This window comes from Notolabrus celidotus, chromosome 5 (genome assembly GCF_009762535.1).
Source record: "Notolabrus celidotus isolate fNotCel1 chromosome 5, fNotCel1.pri, whole genome shotgun sequence".
Taxonomy (NCBI): Eukaryota; Metazoa; Chordata; class Actinopteri; order Labriformes; family Labridae; genus Notolabrus; species Notolabrus celidotus.
Genome location: NC_048276.1, coordinates 16,705,519 through 16,726,238, shown reverse-complemented (window position 1 = coordinate 16,726,238; position 20,720 = coordinate 16,705,519). Strand labels below are relative to the sequence as shown.

At 41.1% G+C, this 20,720-nt stretch overlaps 1 protein-coding gene across 2 annotated transcripts in view; it reads left to right on the top strand.

The window, feature by feature from the left end:
- The window catches only part of LOC117812252 (protocadherin-1-like), a 451,145-nt gene that overhangs the window by 335,858 nt on the left and 94,567 nt on the right, over positions 1-20,720 (top strand). Inside the window, exons 1-3 of one of the 2 annotated variants that reach the window (XM_034682910.1) lie at positions 576-1,149; positions 9,996-10,810; positions 11,845-14,031. In XM_034682910.1, coding sequence (XP_034538801.1) covers positions 10,016-10,810; positions 11,845-14,031 — 2,982 coding nt within the window. In that variant the 5' untranslated portion in view covers positions 576-1,149; positions 9,996-10,015. Of the gene's footprint in view, positions 1-575; positions 1,150-9,995; positions 10,811-11,844; positions 14,032-20,720 lie in introns of those variants that run through there. The other variant, XM_034682909.1, reaches the window with a different exon arrangement.

The following is a 20,720-nucleotide window of genomic DNA, read 5'->3' as shown; positions in this document are numbered from 1 at the left end:
GCAAGAAACCAACATTGCAATGTGCATCTCGCCTACATCAAGCAATGTTAACAGCCAATACTGCTAATTTCCTTAGCTGATGTAGAGGACTGTGATACTTTCCTCCCCTTATTATATCCGCCTGAGGGTGGCGCCAAATGAATAAATTGTGACCAGTCTGCTTCCATTTTAGGCCATTCATTTTGCTACATGCAATGCATATCAACAAGTAAACTGTCAGCGGAGGCTACCTGTTACACCAAATGTGGACATTTTGCGCAATTATTTATTTTAATATGAGCTGAAGCGCAGATTATTCTGCAGCAAGACTAATAGGAGTGCAGCCACGCAGACACTTCTCTTTTGTAAGGTGCATTTCCCCCAATTGAGGTGACCCACTTTGATGAGATCTCCTTAAACTGTAGGAATAAGTCAATTTCCTGGTAGGCAACCCGGGCATAATGCGATGCTGAGTGTGAAGTTGCTGTGTGCTGTATGCGGTGGATGGGAGCCCCACCTCCTCCCACGCTCTGATGAGTAGAGAAAGAGAGAGGGAGAGAGAAGAGGAGAGGAGAGGAGAGGGGAGCAACTAACCCACAGTGTCTCACCACTTGCTCTCTGGAAATGCTTCAGATGAGCTCCTTGTTTTAGGACCGCTTAGCTTTCCTGTTTTACCTTCTAAATATGACATTTGTGTTGCTGTTTGTCAGACATCCTGTGCGTCCTTAGAGTAAGCTCTCGGCTGCACTTATATCAAGGGAAAGCGCTCTAGAAACTTGGACCGAAGGGATGCGCCAACGAGTGCACATCTTGGCAGGGATCAGTTATTGAGGATTGGAAATGGCTCAGAGGAGGCTATCCCCATGGATTGAGACTGTTCTGTCTTAAAATAATCTTGCTCAAACCGCTCGTAACTTCGATTTTCACGGACAAGAAATCTGTTTCTGTTCTTCAAGATTGCCGGACCACGGTGGACAGAGGATCCTGCATTTCAACGCGGAAAGTTCTCAATATTGTAAATGGATTTTGTGGCTGTTCAAGTTATTTCGATGCGAGCACTGTGGCGGAGGTTTGAGGGTTAGACACCTGCCTCTGGGATCACCGGTGGACACAGCTGCTGCGGACGGATTGGCTACGCGTCAAGCGCGCATAGAGAAGTCTCTGGATCAGGTAATACAATTATTATAGAAATAATCAGGAAAGTTGTTAAAATTGCTCGACATCGCCTGAGTGAATGGAGTTTCTTTTGCAAATATTCCTCACTTGTATGAAGTGGTATATTGATAACGCAGGCCGTGTTGCAAATAGGCTGTTTATACAACAAGTTGTCTGCGGTGCACTTTCTAATCTCCAAGCCGATAAAGCAGCGCCTCGGTGTTACAGGTTGATCAGACACGGGGTAACAAGTGTAGACATGTCAGCCACTGTAATGATCCGCTGCATGATTAATAAGACGATGCACTGCAATTAAAACACATCCGAGCAGACTTGGTATCCACAGCCTCCGCACACTGAGTGATGGTATTCAGTCATTAAGCCTACATATCATTGCGCCTCACATACAACGCCAGCGCATACGCTTCAATCTGATGTGTACTGTCGATCGGCTAATTGCGTTTTATTACACCATTATGATTCCGTGAAGCAGGAAATGTGATCCATTTGTAGGCTATCATCACTCTCGCCATTTATTCTATAAGAGCTGCAAACATCGTAATTACCTCTATTAGTGGATCTTTATTTGAAGCTGTTTACTCACCAGTAACGATTTTCCCCCCCAAAATAATTCTAACATACAGCCCACCATGATAAAAACTAATCGTCAGTTTTCCTATGGAGAGATTTTGTGCATATAATTGGAGAAAAAAATGTTTGAAAAGCGCATCCGCACGGGTAATCTCCTCTGCACTCCAGTGTGAGTCTGGGGTGTTGTTTCTCGCCACTCCAGCGACCACCAGGCACATTTTAATAGTCTGCTCCACATTGTGATGTCGGTCCAAGTTCCCTCACATACCGGAGGCCCAGGCCTGGAACCCCAGCTGTATACCCCATATCTGACAGAGTGTCTGTAAGACAGGGAACTGATCAATGTGATGATTTAAGTCACATGATCGATCACTTTTGTGAGAAGGGAGTTTAGCAAAAGACAGAATTAATTGGTTCTGCCAATATTTCTTGTGCAAAAGTATATCAGTCTTTCTATTCATTCATCTTTCTTTTCATTCATATTTCTACATAGCTGTCTGTTAATCTATGTCAATATATCAGTGTAAAATGATAAAAACAGGGTGATAATTATCAGAACTGCATCAACTTATCATGAAAACTGATAATTGTTCCAGTGTGAACTTTCCACAGGTCCTCTAATCTCATCTGCCCGCTGAATACTAAACACTGCACAGTAATATCAAGCAATTTGTAATGTAATTTAAACCTACAGAAATGAGCCTTGTTAGTTAAATTTAGTAGAAACGACATCCCTGTAAGTAAATTCAACAAAACTTTGGTTAAAGTCACATGCATACCAACAGAGAATGTGGAATATATGACCTATCAGTATGCTCATATTCCTTTTAACTCCCTGGCAATGTGTGAATGTGGCCTCTTTGATCTCAGTACATTTAATGGGATTTTTTTTGGTATAAGTGACCCCTCCATCGGTGTTTTTGTGTTCAGCAACCCACATGAATAGCCAAATGAAACTCCCATGCCCTTTCCAAGTGTTTCCAACCAAAGGCCAATGCTTTCTCATTACCAGTGGCCAGGGTTTATGGTCACCAGAGAAACATTTTGTGGTGATATCTATTGGTGGATCAGCTGTAAGAAGACCTAAGCTGTGATAGTAGCCGTCATAAATCATGCTGGTGAGAGGGTAATGGATTTTACCTGTTATACTAGCCAAAGGCGCACAGTCAGCCAATATATCAAATCACGTCAGTTGAGAAAATCATTAAATCACCCGTTATCTTTCTTCACTCTGGCAAAGCAGCGCACTGAACGTCTTCTAGTGGAAATTCATGAGCTTGATTTGTAGCGAGTAACAGGTGGGATTCCGGGTTCTGCTTTCATCAGCATCATAATCTTCTACTGCAAAGTAATCAATTAGCTGAAGTATTTTTGGATCAACAGGACTCTGTTAAAACCAATTAGGACAAAATAATCTCTTTTATTCTGATTCTCTAATGATTTCTTTTCCTCGACACAGCCCCTGACCCTTTGACACACCAGTAATTCACAATTATGCCTCTGTTGATTCCCCCCGCTCGAGTCATCTCTGCTGGTCCTGGTGAGCGGCCAACTTAAAGAGCAAGTGTCACCCAGTCAGTCACTGCGTTGACTCAGAGGATCTGTCTCTATGGTAACCAGGACAGGCTCACATGCTCAGCAAAGCAATTATAATGCTCTTAATTTTTAGCATACCTTCATCTAATGTAGGATGACAACATTGGCATGCAAGCTGCTAAACAGTCTTTAATGATTGAAACTTCAAATGGTGTGTGCCAAATATCTGCTGCATCTTGTTTAAAAAAAGACCCAACTTTATTTACAAAAAATGTAAATTATATACTTACTAATGGTTGCTTGAGGATAATTTCTAAGGAATATATGATAGTGGTGTAAGATAAATTAGTTTATCCACATGATCTTCATGCAACTACTGACATTTTACAGTCACAGTGTACTTTCTCTCTTTTACTTACTTACTGATATTGCTATTTGCATTTTTTTTCAAAGAAATTTCCTTTAAATCCTTCATTTTCTTCTGTATTTTCCTCCCTGTATCAATCAATTACATCAGGAATTGATACAGTATCAAACCAAGTTTCACTGCTTCAGATAATCTAATTAAACAGCATCTCCTAAGTAAAAATAAGTAAATACTACAACAGCTTTTTAAATTCCTCCAATGAGGTAGCTTTATGCCTCATAAATAAAGAACTCATACATTTACTTAAGATTGATCAGTTAAATGCACGTCCCTTTAAAATATCTACCCTCTTCTAAAAAGTTTGATTGCCTGTGGTGCAAAACATTAATTTCACGTAGAAAGAAAATGTCAGATAATGAGTGAGAGGGTTTGCTGCATAAGGGCCTGTGTCCACTAATGGCAATAGTCTTGCTAACTGTTGCAAGGCAGCAAAAGTTGTCCCACAGCGTTTCCCCTTTCCCATAGAAGTGATCGTTGTGTCTGTTTAAAATTGCTCTGTATGCTTCATACTTGCTTTTAATCAATGGAATTTGCAAAGAAAACATATAAACAACGAACAGAAATCATGTTAGCTTTAGCAGCAGCTCTAGACCTACCAATTGTGCGCTCCAAAAAAACAATCTGGTCTTCCCATATGAAGGCCACCACCTTTGTTGCTGACAAACTTAATATCAGAAGTCCCCCCCCCTTCTGGCTTTTGATGGAATTGTGAGAGAGAAGTGATATTGACAAGCATGGTAATGTTTGATTTAAAAATGATTTATTTTCAACTGAGAGCTCTGTGAGCACAGGAACAGAAAACAGCTGCCATCAAGGAGTTTTTTTTTTTTTTTTGCACTTAGGATACAGGGCACCAAAAACATGAATTGCATTTTGTTTTGTGGCAATAATAGGTGCTGTCAGTGCAAAAGAACGAACAAAAATGCAGTCAGTGGACACAGGCCCTAAGAATGTATCAAAGTGCTGGACTGCCACTGTGACTGTACTCACTGTTTTTTCTTGTAGCATTGAGTTTGGCATTTTGGCCATCTCTGCCTTATGTTTTTGGAATCAGAGGTGACCACTAGTTGGATTAAGGGTGAATATGCATTATTTTATTTCATTTTTTCTACCAAGGTAGCAACTTATAACATGCCATGCTATATCATATATTTTACTCCAAATGCCATAATAATTCCCAAATTGAATGCCATGCTGTATTAAAGAAGAATTAAAACTGAGAATTAAGACCCTGAAGTCTATGGGAAATTATCAACTGATCCAATAAATGAATTAATCGCTGCAGTCATTTTCCAGTTTCATACTTTTAAAGGAACAATAAGGATCTCAGCCTACAAGCCATATGAAAAAATGCACATTTGGACACTTCTGCAGTGGCTCAACTCTTGAAACAAAGAAGTTATGTCCAATTCTAACTTGCAGTCTAGGATTTACAAGTTTTTTTTATACAAGTATGGTTCCACTTTTACAGAGGTCATTATCATGACTTGGTTCAGCCTGCCCGGCCTCATTAAGACAGGAAACTGTACTCCTCTTGGGAACGAGACGGACTGTGAACACTTTGCCACAGTGGGGTCAGCGATTGAAGACGTGTAAAAGTTTAAATCTTTTCTTGAAGGTTGGAGCCAGCTGGGTGGTGCACTGTGTGAGGGCTCCAGGTGAGACTCAATCAGAGCTTGCGGTTTGACTGATGTTGAGCTGCCAGTGAAGTCTTTCACCTTCTCCTTAGTGAGAAGCAGCAGCAGCAGCACTGGCACTGAGCCTTTGGGGAGTGGTGGAGGGATAGAGGATTGCAGGCAGTTGCTGAGAGGAATTTGGGATTTCACTGTCATTCAAAATGGTATTGGAGGAAGTGGGGTAGATCCACACGGTAAACGAGAGCTCAGAAGGAAGGGGGGAGGGAGCCACAATGGGAAGAAACATCCTCTTCTTTCAGCATCCACTGGTGAAGTCTTGTTTCTTTTCCTTTTGAAGTTGTTGCAAGTATTCCAATATTCTGATTGTGAATGCAACATTTTTTGCTTTGTCCTCTTTAGCATATTTTGCTTCCAAAACAACAAAACACTTCTATTTTTCTTTAATTATTTAAAGCCTACAAGGTTTAAACAAACACAAATGTATCTCTTTCCTTTCCACAAGATTTCTGCATCTGTTGTGGAGAAGAGTGTTGAAGGTGTTTGACAATTTTACAGCCCTGAATGTCAATCACAGCACTTCTAGATTTCAGTGAAACTTCAACATAAGTGACAGCAGACTCTCAGGTGACACAGTGGGCGGGGGAGAGAATCACTTTGTCTCCTCTATTCGAGCAGCTCTTATCTATGGAGGTCATTGTCAGGTGACGGGGTATGCTTGGGTGAGCTTCTCCTGCAGGTTGGGGACTCTGCAGAGTGATGGCCACGCAGAGAGTGAGTCATGAAACACTGACCCCTGGGTCTGATCATGTACTTAGACTTGGGTTTGGCCAGGCAGCTCTCTGCACGCAGACAGCTTCATCCATGGTCTTCCTCAGGTCTTAAAATCCTTTCTGAGCAGTTTTTCTGCCTTGGCTGCATTATTATTTTGCTAAGTTAAACATCACAAATAACAAACCCTCAGGCAGGTTTGAGACTGTCTTTGAAAGATTCCACCTCCATACTGTGGTGGCAGGCTGCCTTCCAGTATTTTTCGATGCTGAACCATCTGGACCATTGGATGATCACAGCATGAGGCTACGGGCTGAACCCCGCTTCACTGGTAGAGTTAAAGTTCCCTCCTCAGTAAGTCAGCGGATGCCTTGATTGTATTTGGAAAGATATTTCTTAAGAACATTTGTTGCTTCGGCGCGCCTTCATAAGTATCTGGCTCAGTGTGTTTGCTGAATTGTGTGTGTACAGCCTACTTTTGCAGCATGCAGAGCTTAAGGGAATTACAGTGTGAACCCTTTAGGCCTTGCAGAGCCCTAATAGCGCTGCGTAAAGTACAGTTTATACAGCACTCATACAACCAGTAGTTCAGTGGGGTCACTCCAACGTTAGCCAGTTGTAAGTCTTCACGTGGTGTAGATACCCCAAAGTAGCTCTGTGATATTTTAGGTAATGAAGGGTAATCGGTGCACAAATGAGAATAAAAGGCCTGCAGTGATTCTCTTTGTTTAACACGACTGTGCTCCCACAGTTCCTCTGTGTTGACGGGGTTAGTTTTAATAGCCATGAGCAAGGTTTAGACTTTCTCAAAGATTTCACTGCTTCGATTACTGATACAGTTGTGAATCTTCTCCTCATGTTGGCATTTTTTGTGGAATTCCAGAACCAAGCACTGAAAATTAAAAACGCTAAATATTGATTTAAGAGTGGCTGGCCAGAATTGTAACACATCAGACACATTTGAACACACTTGAAGGACTAACTTCTTGTTCCTCTCTTTGATTTAGTGCTGAGTTATGTATCCCGATCTGCCTGAATCAGCTTGTAGTCTTGTGGGTCTATCACACCATCGGGATGGCAGATGATAACCACCTTTTTCACATGAAAAGTGCTGAGACGCAGGAAATGTCACTCCTATTTGTGATCAGCATTTCTATGAGTCATTTTGCAGCTCAGGTAGTGAGCTTTAGTGAGAAATTGAGCCAGTCCAGTGGTGAAAATATCTCAGCACAAGTCCCCCCTTTGCCACCACCTACGAGTTCTCCCAAGATGAGGGAAAAATAGGACTGTGTCAAGCTTTGATAAAATATTTGTGGAATAGCTGAGAAATGTGAGATAAAAACACAAAGGCATGGTGTCAATAGTATTCAGCCGATAAGAGATTCTCACTGACTGATGGCAAAACGCGTATTTCACAAACAACATGAATTTTAATGTAAAAGCAAACAAAGAAGAAAAAAAGGCACTGATTCGCTGTGGCTGTCAGGCACGGTGCCATCTGGAAGACAGGCATGAGGCCAACTGGAAGACATTAAGTCATGAGTGTCATCAACCATAACAATCATGTCACTATCAAAGCACGCCTATTCATTCAGGAAGTGGCTGTAATAGCAGGGGGACAGTTACAGAAAAAGAAAACCTTGTGGAATTAATTATGGTTTTCATTTCTCCTAAGAGACTGTTGTGGAAAGAAACGTTTGCAAACTTGAACCCAACAGTGAATCGATCAAAGAAAATAAAGTACAGCTTTCAAGCGGGCAGATTACATTTTGCCATTAAATTCTGGACCTGTTTGTCCTCAGAGGTGTTCCTTTGAATATGACTGCATCATTAAAAGAAATTGCATTTTTAAAAAATCAGTTTGAGGGATGATACATGTAAATGTTTTAATTTACCAATATTTTTACAAGCATGTTGTAATAGAAGCTGGGCAATTGATAAATGCACTGTTTGATTTAGAGCGACCTTTACTTTGTAATTACATCACAAATAACAGTGTTCAACTGGAGATATATAAAATGTGTTTCAGAGAGCAGCCGCTGATTATGTTTTACTCCTGCCAGCCTTTTTTTCCTGTGCACATGAACACACAGAGAGCACACTCACTGTTCACGCCACATTGACTAAAGGCTCCCCCTGCAAATGTAAAAAGGGACACATCGATAACTGAGCAATTAGTGCATCAATAACCTGCACTTCCAATTTTAATGTATTCAAAAGGAAATGGATTTCTCATTGGATTTCTGTATATTTGTGTTTTGCTGTCTAGCGTAATACACATTTTCTTTGCTCCTCTCTGGAACATTGTTTTATGTGAGGAGACTCAGAATCGACTGATGGAGTTTAGAGTAACAGTATTTGATTATACTTGTGTATATTTCAGTCTTTCTCACAAATAAACAAACTGATCCTACTTTTCACCCCATTCTCAAATCTCAGGGTACTGCTTTATACTAGATTATGTACCTCTCCTTTCTATTTTCAGAAATCCTACCTGTAGGGATACACGTTGCTTCCACTACATATGTAGTGCAGTAATGTTCTTTAGAGGCTTCTGTAATGCATCACGACTCAGGTTCCAATTTTGTAAAGACGTGACTCATTTTTCCTCATTTGGCTGATACCTTATCTATTTGAAAAAAAAAAGTTAGTTTCAGGGCCAAAAGCTATCAGTATATTGGATTGGTTCATCACTTATACACCTACTTAGCATAATAGGCTCAGTACACAACAGTCATTGAAAGCACTCATTGAAATTAGCACTGGATGATTAGTTTGTAGACACACACACAAAAGTGGTAAAATGTTGCAAAATCACCAAGTTTTCCAGAGCGCTGGACCTTGATACTTAACCTCAATGTCTGCTCCAATTTCAATTACCAACAGAATTCAACACAGACACACTCAGAGGAAATAATTATAGTATAAAATCATCATAGCGTGGAAAAAAACTCAGAATTCTTTTTGCTAGAGGGAATGCAGATCAAAGAAGACACTAAAATAATGGTTCATAATTACAGAGTTGAAAGGTTCAAAATCAAACATAATGATTACAGTGTTTGAGCTAGCCAGTAGCAATGAAGCGTGGGTGGAAATATTGCATTGTGCATTGTTGCAAGCTGCATGGATGATAATTGGAAAGTTGCATAATCTGCATGAGAGGAAAAAAAGCCCCGTAACCTCATAGGTCCTCTCTTTGGAAGGCTTTTGTCACAAGGGGCCTCTTTGGTAATGACTTTGTAAATCGATTACACTTTGCAGGTTGGTAAAGACATCTTTTAAAGATGTATCTGATACCTCAGGTCACTTTTAGGCTACGTTGATTCTCAGTGTCCCAGAGTGTAATGCTAAAATAATGAGTCTCTTAGGCTGTGCTGAATCTGAGTCTGTATTACATTTTTATTTGATTATGCAGTAAAAAGAAAATCCTATGTAAGCTTGGAGGAAATAATTTCTTGTTCCTATATTAATTTCTACATAGAATTTGTAAAGCTGAGACATTCATTAAAGCTATCAAAGCTGTAGGACAGAAAAGTGAGCCATGTTTGGATTTAGTTACACTTAAAAAAAAAAGAAGCATTTTCCCTTTTTTGTTTTGTTGTCCAATTATTATTTAGCTTTTAGGCCTGCTGTAGGTTTCGCTACATTGGCAAAAACAATTAATTTTAAAGACATAGAGTTATAAAAGTACAAACCAACATTTTTTTCCCTCTTTTTACAAAGTGTATCACCATGTTTTGAAGGAATATTTGATGTTAGTTCTGTGATTTCCTATTATAGCAAGAGTTACATAATTTGTGACTATTTTGGTGCAGCTGCTGGGCATTTTATAGCTACATCTATTCACATGAGTTCCAAAGGAACACAACGTTTTGACACAAATATCTTTTGTCATTTTGCAGGCAGACCCTCTGATGACCCAATGGAACAGAGTTTACGAGTAGTGCTGTTTTGGGTCCTGGTGCTGCACTGTGGCTCTGCTGTGGGCAGCATCCTGTATCGGGTCCAGGAGGAGCAGCCTCCAAACACCCTCATTGGTAGCCTGGCAGCAGACCAGGGCCTCCCAGATTCGGGTCATCTGTACAAGCTTGAGGTGGGTGCCCCTTACCTTCGGGTGGATGGAAAGACAGGAGACATCTTCACCACAGAAATCCCCATAGACAGAGAGACCCTGAGGGACTGTCGAACCCTGGCCAAGGGTAAGCCGTGCTACCTGGAATTTGAAGTATCAGTGACAGACCTGATTCAAAACCAGAGCCCACGACTCATTGAAGGACGAATTGAAGTGCAGGACATCAATGACAACACGCCACAGTTCCCCTCTTCAGTGCTCACCATCTCTGTCCCTGAAAACACGATCATGGGGGCATTGTTCTCCATACCTCTTGCTACAGACAGGGACTCAGACAGGAACGGTGTGGCAGATTACGCCCTGACTGCGGGACCAGATGCTGCAACCCTTTTTGGCTTACAGGTGGCTGACGACAGGGGGGGGAAGCTCCCGCAGCTCATCGTCCTGGGCAACTTAGATCGTGAGTTGAAGGATTCATATGATCTCACCATCAAGGCAGTGGATGGAGGAAACCCTCAGCGCTACAGCAGTGCTTTACTGAGGGTGGTCGTCACTGATGCCAATGACAACGCTCCCAAGTTTGAAAAGTCTACATATGAGGCAGAAGTGTCTGAAAACAGTCCAGCGGGGCACTCCGTGTTGCAGGTAAGATTTTATGGCAGTATACTTCCTTTTAAGGCTTATTTTTAAATGCCACATGAAGTGAATAGATAAGTGGCAATCAGCAGTGTTTTTACAGACAGATTTACTGTTTTGAACATTTTACTCACTTAAGAGTAAACACTGCAATACTCACTCCATTTATCAAGATTCTTTTTAGCAAAATTACTCTGTGCATCATGTTTGTGCAGTTTTCATAACTCAGATATAATGCAATACCCAGCTGGTTTATCAAGTTGTTAATGCAAAAATTCTCAGGGCATCATGTGAATGTTGTTTTCTTTCCTCAGATGCAATCTTAGTGTGCAGGTCCAAACATAAGATACATATTTTTAGTCTGGTGTTGAGCTGTAAAATATTTACAGACTCTTACAACTGTGAATGTTCAGAATGTTACCTCAAGAAAATAGCTTTCTGGAAACCAAGGCCGCATTCAGTTCTTGTCATTGCATCTATACTTAAGATGCCCATTTTTTTTTTTGAATGAGTTTTATTCAAGTCTTCTCATCCCTCCTTCCCTATTTTTAAGAAAAAGTAGAAGTAACTGAGCATTGGCATGCTTGTGCAGATAATTAAGCTGCTTATTGCTTTTGTTGTGTTGTTGTACTAGCACTAATAGTCAGATAAACACACTGAAGAGGTGTAGGAGTGAGATACTTTGTGTGGCATTTCCTCCACATGCTGCTGGGAAATTGCACTGACTGTTGTAAAAGACACATTTTACCATATGTTTTCATGTGGGCCTCTTCTCTGGCCTATTTTTCTGGACTGAAAGAGAGGGTAAAAAGAGAAATAATAAGGCCATTGATACAAGCATCAAAAGCAGAGAGGAAGGGCAAAAATAAAAAAGCTGTTCCCTTTGCTGTGCTTTGAAGTGTTCAGACATCCGTTGATTCGTCTATTCATTGAATGACCAATGGTTACAAGAGAAAATCTAGCCTATACAGGTCTTTTTTAGTTGTAACTCAAATTGTTGCACATAATTGACGCCTTTAACCACAGATTTCTTTTTATTGTAGGTCAAAGCAAATGACTCCGACATGGGCCCGAATGGAGAAATTGAGTACACCCTTCACCAAGCAGTCGACCCAGTACCAAGACTCTTACGAATTGATCGCTCCACTGGCGTAATATATGTCAAAGGATCACTTGACAGAGAGGAAATCAACAGCTTGTCCTTCTATGTGGTGGCAAGGGATAAGGGTCCTCAACCTAAGAGCTCCAAGACGTTTGTGACCATTGAGGTGACCGACCAAAACGACAATGCTCCAGCCGTGGAGATTCGTGGGATTGGCCTCGTGACACACAGTGAAGGAGTAGCTAACATCTCAGAGGACATGCCAGTTGGAACAGCTGTTGCTTTGGTGCAGGTGTCCGACAGGGATGAGGGCGAGAATGCTGTGGTAACATGCGTGGTCGCAGGTGATGTGCCCTTCCAGCTCCGACCTGCCAGCGATTCCTCCAGCGATAACAAGAGGAAGTATTTTCTGCAGACCACTACTCCTCTTGACTACGAAAGGGTTAGGGAATACCGGGTGGAGATCGTGGCTGTGGATTCTGGAAATCCAGCACTCTCAAGTACAAACTCTCTAAAGGTGCAGGTGACTGATGTTAACGATAACTCCCCAGTATTCTCCCCAACTTTGTTTGAGGTAGATTTTGCTGAAGAAAACCAACCAGGGGAAAAGGTCTTAGATGTTATAGCTTCAGATGCTGACAGTGGCACCAATGCAGAACTCCTCTATAATATTGTGGCAGACTCATCAATCAAAGGTCTGTTTGAGATTGACCCAAATACAGGGGAAGTAAGAGCCAGAAGCCCTCTTGACCGCGAGCATAAAGAACGCTATGAGTTCCGTGTCACGGCAGCCGATAAAGGGTCACCAGTTCATAAAGGAACAGCAACTGTGGTAATAAATGTCCTCGATCGCAATGACAATGACCCTAAGTTCATGCTCAGTGGCTACAGCTTTTCAGTGTTGGAGAACATGCCTCCCCTCAGTCCAGTTGGCATGGTGACTGTTCTTGATGTTGACAAAGGTGAGAACGCTCGTGTTCAACTCTCTGTAGAGCCTGACGGCGGCAAGTTTGTCGTTCAAAATGGCACAGGCACCATTCTTTCAAGCATCTCATTTGATAGGGAGAAAGAAAGCAGCTACACATTCCGTCTGAAAGCAGTGGATGCGGGAGAGCCACCGAGGTCATCATATGTTGGCGTAACCATCAATGTACTGGATGAAAATGACAATGACCCTGTGGTCACCAAGCCCTCCAATTCCTCCTACAAGCGCTTGTCGCCTCTGGCTTCTCCTGATAGCCATGTTGAGATAGTGGAAGCTGAAGACCTGGATAGTGGGCCTAATGCAGAACTGGTCTTCAGTATTGCTGGTGGGAACCCTTATCAATTATTCCGTATCTCTCCATCCAGTGGGGAGATCACTCTGGCAAAAGAGATGACCCGAAAACATGGTGGACTACATCGCCTAGTAGTGAGAGTTAGTGACAGGGGGAAGCCTGCACGTCACGCCACTGCCCTGGTCCATATCTATGTCAATGAAACCATTTCAAATGTCAGCTTAGTGGAGGCTCTAGTTGGACACAGTCTTTACACGCCACTGGACAGGGACATTGCTGGTGATCCTGACAATGGATTTGCAGCACAGCGTAGTAACATTTTGTTTGGAAGCCTTGCTGGAGTAGCAGGCGTTGTCATGTTGATCTTGGTGGTGGTGTTTATTCGACATCGCATCCATAGAGAAACAAAGAGCGGATACCAAGCTGGCAAGAAGGAAACAAAGGACTTATATGCCCCCAAACAGGCACCAAAGAATGCCAAAGGCAAACGAGGGAGGAAAGGAAAACCCCAAAAGTCCCCAAAACCACTTGGAGAAGAGGAGGAGGTCAGTCTCCAAAAGAGCCTGAAGTTCAATCTCGATGGAGTCAACGATAGCCCCAGGATACACCTGCCCTTAACATACTCCCCAGGAAGTCCTGATATAGGCAGGCACTACCGCTCCAACTCCCCCCTACCATCAATCCAGCTGCAGGCTCAGTCTCCCTCAGCCTCTCAGAAGCATCAGGCTGTTCAGGACCTCCCTGCTGCCAACACCTTTGTAGGAACAGGGGGAGATGACAACTCTACCGGCTCAGACCAGTACTCAGATTACAGCTACAAGACCAGCCACCCCAAGTACAACAACAAACAGGTAAAGTCATGCCTTTTAAAACTTTCTTTCTGTCTAGAGGGTCAGTTGGAGATGTGGGGTTGATGAGTTTGATTGTTTGAGGGTAATCCGGATAGATGATATAAATGTGGTATCATGGGTGAACTCTTATTCCATGCAATAGCCTTAAAACACCATATAGTGTGAACAACTTTTATGTAGGTCTGTTTTTGGTAGCTTTATCTACTATGATCTACTTATAAGTCTAACTTTTGTTCAAAATGTTACCTCCAAATTTTGCGATCATTGTGCCCTCATCCAGATTTGAAATGTAAACAACTGTGTACTTCACAGATAACATGCAGATTTTTGACATGCAGACCACTTTGATTCTTATAACTTGTTTAAAATCAAACAAAATGTTCTTCTGGTAAAACTTCTGACCACATGGTGGACTTCAACATGGCTTGGGAATAACACTAATTATTATATCAATTAACTTTATCCAATAATAACCACTGTCTTATTATTTGTTTTGCTCCCGTGTAACTTCTCTGGAGGGTGAAATTGGATATAACAAAGCAAGTTGTTCAAAAACTGTTTAACCCCAAGTCTGTGTTCAGGTGTTGCACTTCCAGAAAACTTTGACGGCACTTCATATTTGTTTATTCTTTGTCGGGTTGGCGGTGGAGTCGAGCGGGAAAGGTCCGTTTCTCAGTGACTCACTACTGCTCCTCTGCCTGACCTCTGGTGCACTGATCTCTGCAGGTCACTTGCTCTTATCTCTCTGCTCCTTATGCTCTTATCTCCTCTTATCTGTACAACATTTGGCAAGGCTTGAATCGCCATGGAAACAGAAATATTAATAGACTCAGAGGGGATTACGGATGGAAAAATTGTAGAGTCTGGGGATAGAAAGCTTGTGTGTCTCTAGGTTTCTGTGTCATCTGCGAGTGTGTCTTGGACGAGACAAGTGCGGATGTGTATTTATGCGTGTGTGTGTGTGTGTGTGTGTGTGTGTGTGTGTGTGTGTGTGTGTTCAGAGGGGATCAGGCACATTACTATTATCCTTACAAAGTGTTACATTATGTATCGTCAAAAATCCATACATTGTAATCCCATTCTTATTAAGAGTTGGTACACGGTGTATAGAATTACATCTAATGTACCGCTAGACATGAGGAAAAAATATATCAAAGCTCATATTGGTGAAATGAAAGCAGTGTCACATACTTCAAAGAGATAGCGCATCCAAATACAGCCTACTACAGGGGCACTCCTTCACTAACAAAGCAGTGCATGTGATTGGCACCTTAACATGGCTGTTGTTTCTTGCTACCGTTGATTTTACTGAGCGATACCTGATGCATGTGTGAATCAAACAAAAAATGACAAGCTTTAACAACGCATCATTGATGTTACTACTGAGATATATGAAAACAACCATATTTTTTTTACTGGACACATCTGACATTGATGTACGCAATTTATTTAATCCAGGATGAGCTGACACTGGCTTTAAAAATGCTTCTATATATCAGATCTTGTGTCATACATACAAAACAGTCTGACACTCTCCCAGGCTTTGCAGATAGAGTTTGCCACATATAAAAAAAAAATTAGCAAAAATAGAAACGGGAAATATGCCACTGACTTCTGAACATGTGTAGGTGACACATTTTCTGTGGAGATCTCATCAGGGCCACTATCACAGTTGGCTGGTTGGTAGTTTCAGCAGATGCTAGCTGACAGCTTAGGTGATCACAAGCCTTTGTGGGTGGAGTCACATTTGAGAACAGTCACCACTGTCTCCTTGATGGACAACATAAGGGACCAAAATGACTGCAAGCCACGGGGTGTGTCTGGGTAGTCGTGTGTAGTGCCAATCTCTGGGCTTGTGTGTAGATTTTGCAGCTGAGTGAAAGAGTGTTAATTGTAACTGCAGCACAGATGTAAGCTCTCAGACGTTGACAGTGTTTGCATAAATTCAATATAACATAAATGCGTATGAGGCATGACTCAAGTGATTGACAGATTGTGTAAAAACATAGACAGATGTTGAAACTCATGCGACATACCTCAGCAGATGTTGTCTCATGTATGGCATCCCCTCTCACATCAGGAAGAACAGATTGACCAAAATATATAATTAAAGGAAGTGCCAAGTGATGCGACAGATGTAGAGTGGCGCCCTTGCTTTAATTAACTCCGCTACACCCAACAATGGCTTTTTATTGAGAACTTGGTCAGGTGTCAAGGTTTGTACTTAGCTTCTTGATATCATGTCTGAAAGTGATGGCTTACATGTGAACAGAATATGAGCACAAAATGTAATAATCACTCTGAGTAAAGCTTGTTTTTTGGAGGATTGTACCACAAACAGTTTAGCTCTGTATCTATGTGCAGCAGTATTGTGCTTTTTCTTCAACTCCCTCAGGGTTTAATTAAAAGTATTTTAATAATGAACAGCCTTCTATTGTTGGGTGAGTCAGTGTTCAACAGAGTCTGACCTGGGTGCTTTATAAAATATGTCTTCTGTATTATATCGTATTAGGTTTTGGACTTTGACAGCACAAAATTGACTTTTAGACATTGATGTTGAGATCATTTTAAAACATGAAGATCTTTTCCCGACTCCTGACCAGGGATGTTGCATTGGGACTCATTTATTAGTCCAGTGCAGATGGGCTGCGAGAGGTCCCAGGAGAGTCTAATGTATGACCCTCCCATACCATTTAGCATTCTACAATGTCCACTGACTGCCTACTTAGACTGTGTGAACAAGCAAAAGCACAGTGGCAGCATCATTATTAAGGTGATGGTACTAGAACACTCTTCATCACGTGTCAGTGAATTGGACAGCATGGGCATCACATCAGTGCCAGTACACCCTTAATAATGAAATGTAGTGGTCTCCTTATGTAGACTCAGCACTCCAGATTAACATAAAATGACAGATTACTGCATAAAATAGCATCCTCTGAATACATTAACAATATGAACTGTAAGTATCATTTACATGTTTAAAATACAAACAGCAGACTAAACAGGATTGGCAAGCTGTCATGCACAAGGCATGATGGGTAAACAAGGAATGACATGTTTCAGCACACTGGCTACAGCCAGCTATAGATATTTACTGAACTCTTTTAGCATTTAGCTCTTCATGTATGTATGTGCCCCGAGCATTTAGAGCAGGGTCTCCACACACTCGTCAGAGAAACACACACATGGAGAGAAACGGAGAGACAGACAACCGCTCATCAGTCCCCTCCTGTAAATATATGGGTTGAGATGCGACGTCTCCTGGTTAATATAGACCCTGTGATGTCGCAGTGTCAAAGGCTTTTAAGAGCATCTGTTTGGGTTGATGTCATTCGACACCATGTTGGTTTTGATCGTTTTGATACACATTCATTAACATCAATGCTCCTCCTCACGCTGCTTACCTGCTGCTGTGAGAACAGAAGCGCTGGTGGAAATAATTCAAAATGTTAGTTGAGCTTTTGGGACAACTTTATGAAATATACAGCTGATGAAGCCAACAGGGTTGACACATACAGAGCAGAGAAACATAAAGAGGGTGTCAAGCTGCTGTGTGCCTTGACAGAGAAAAGGTGTCTGTGTGTGTGTGTGTGTGTCTGTATGTGTGTGTGTGTGTTGCAAAGGTAACTGAAGGTAAGCCCCATGAGCTAGTGATCAAACACTTAGATAAGATGAAGGGTAAATATAATTTTAAGTGTTAACTTAATGTAGCCCATATTACTTATTATGTTGTGTTTATTTTTATCAGACATTTGAAAAAGGGTGACATCCAACCCACCAAATAGGAGTGGGTTCCAGAAAATGTTTAAAAGTGGGCTGAGGTATTCCTAAATTTGGAAAAAGCTGTCCTAGTTAATTAAACAGAAATATCAATTCAGGCTAGTTAGTCTAATGATAAGAAAATAAAGCAGTTGAAACTAAACATAAAACATCAATCTTTGAAGCCTTTCCGATTGATTGTTGAACTGTTCATCACTTTCCTTGATAGCGACATTGACGGGTAAACTCAAAAAAAGCAACATGGGTGTCTGTTTTATCAACATGAGTATAACATGTAGCTTCTATTATATTAATACATGTTTAGTGGTTAAACATTTTGAATTCATGTAGTTTTAACATGACTTAAAACTTAAAACCTTAAAACTACAAGATTGCTTTATATCAACACAACCCAATGGGTTGGGAGGTAGGAATTTCATCTGCAATACCTCTCCAGAGCAGAAGGTGGCAGTAACGTGTGACAGTCCCTATTCATCAGCCAAGGTAGCGTGCTTCTGGCAAAGAAGAGCCATTATGAGGAGTTGGGAGAGATCGCCTGTGACTAACTGCAATTGGGGAGCTGGTGGTCTAGCGGTCTAAGGGCCCCATGTATCGAGGCTAGTCCTCGCCGCAGAGGTCGCCGGTTTGACTCGACCATTTACTGCATGTCTTCCCCCACTCTCTACTTCCCATGTTTCCTGTCTCTCTTCAGCTGTCCTATCAATAAAGGCGAAAAAGCCCAAAAACAAAACTTACAAAAAAAATAAAAATAAGCTATCCATAATCATATTATACAAGTTATTGTGACCCAAGACAATGAGGTCAGATCCTACCTTAGTAAATATGTTGAAACAACCTTTACAAATTAAGTTGGACCCAAACATTTCAAATAAGTATTGGTAACATACAACCTATTTACAATTAGTTGCTTCAACAAAATTGCGTCTCGCTTAATGAAAGCATTTTAATTAGGTGGAAATTCTTTCCATGATTTTATTACATTCATCCAACAAATTATTTCTTTGAGTGTAGTTTATTTGGTGGGGCTTTTGCCCCTATCAGACAGTACAGCTCAAGATAACGACAACAAATGTGGGGAGAGAGTGGGCTCTACCAACTGAGTAAAACCAGCGCCCTGAAACATGTGGCCTTTTATGTTGTGGGTAATTAAGAAAGCACACTCTCCCTCCAAACGTAACATAGCAAATAAAAAAAAAAAGAACTCATACCATTTAGAATACTAAAAACTTGTAGAACAAAGAAGAAGAAAGAACAAAAACAAACTTCCTTCAGCTCTGTGGTAACTCTAGTATTTTATAGCTGCCTGGCTTGGTTACTGCTGATAACTAGCAGCCTGGATACATGGCCCTGCAAGGAGTGTATTTATCCACACAACACACACTTGACACTACAAGCACCTTCTTCAGAACAACAATAATCACATACACAGCTTACTCATCAGGTCATTCTCTTAAAGAGACAGGCTCAGGTCAGTCACACTGTGCAACAGCTTAGAGCACTTCAACACTGTGTGCTTACATTTATAAAGATATGAATAACTTGTTAACTGACTAGTGCCTGCTTGTGAGGGTTACATAGTTTAACCTTTCAGTTGACTAATTGCATACATCCCTACTCCTGACTCCTTTAAAATGCTTTTTGTAGAGTTTAATGTAAATGAGGGTTGAATGTATCACTGCTTAATACCTCATGTTAAAGAAGTATACCAACCTCTTAGCCCTACATACTGTATACTGCATGCATTTATGGATTGCCCATTCGATCATATTTTGATTTTCTCATCATAATGTATTTTCCTATTTTTTAGTAGTATCTACACCTTTAAATGCTCGCCTTGAGAAAACCCTGAGGCTGTATAGCACAGTATGAAGATAGTGCAAACTTTAAAAATGGCTTGTTAAGGGTGCCAAAACAAAAACAGATGTTTCAGATGTCCTAATTTGATCACTGCATTATCTGAGTATGTGCCAGCTATATGCACAAAGAAATACTTGTTTTGTTTCCTGCTCCAGACTCTAGTTCTGCTAGCGATTCAGAAACATTTTGATCTTCTCCCAAGACTCTGTAGAGAATTTTCCAGCACTCTAATTGATTTAGATTAACCCACTTTGGCTCAGAATTCCTGAAATGCTGTTTCCGGGATGTAGCATATTGCAACAGACATCCAGCCTCTAAACACAGTTGAAGGCAGTTGGGCAAAAAATACTCAGTCCCTCCAAGAAAATTCCAAATAAATCCTTTTCTCTGAAATGCTTGTTCCAAAAAGCAAAACAAGATGAACCAGAAAGTGATAGGAATAGACTTAGACATCCAAAACTCTCAACCACAGTTGTAACCAGTGGTTGTCATGTACTGTATGTGTCTAGAACCAATGAAATTCAGAACCATGGACAGTGCTTTTTCTTGCCAACTGCTCCAAAGCCTCTGTGCAGATGGGGCACCGTTGCAAAGCAAGAGAAGGTGAAGATGATAGGTCTGTGTAAGGCTGATAAAGACATGTCCTCCCTGTTCTTTTTCAACATTCTTTAGAATAATACCAAACACTAATTATACATTTAGAATACCAATTAAAGAAATTACTGTATTTACTGTTAAAAGGAAAAGCCCACCCTCATTTAAAAAATAAGACGAACATCATTATGTACCGTTTCTCCTAAGAAATCTATTTATATTAAAGAAAAAAAAAAGCCTTAACAAGTGCAAATGTACCATCAATAAAGCCAACATGTTATTATACCAGATCCAATAGGATGTACTCTGTGCATGACAGGGTGCTGTTGCTTCCCTGTGCTGAACAGAGGTCCTCACAATTGCTCTCATACCGCTTGCACTGTTGGGGAAATATTTTAATTAAAGAAGGGACTTTGGAATTTTCCTCAGGGTCTTGCATGTTACACCACTCTCAG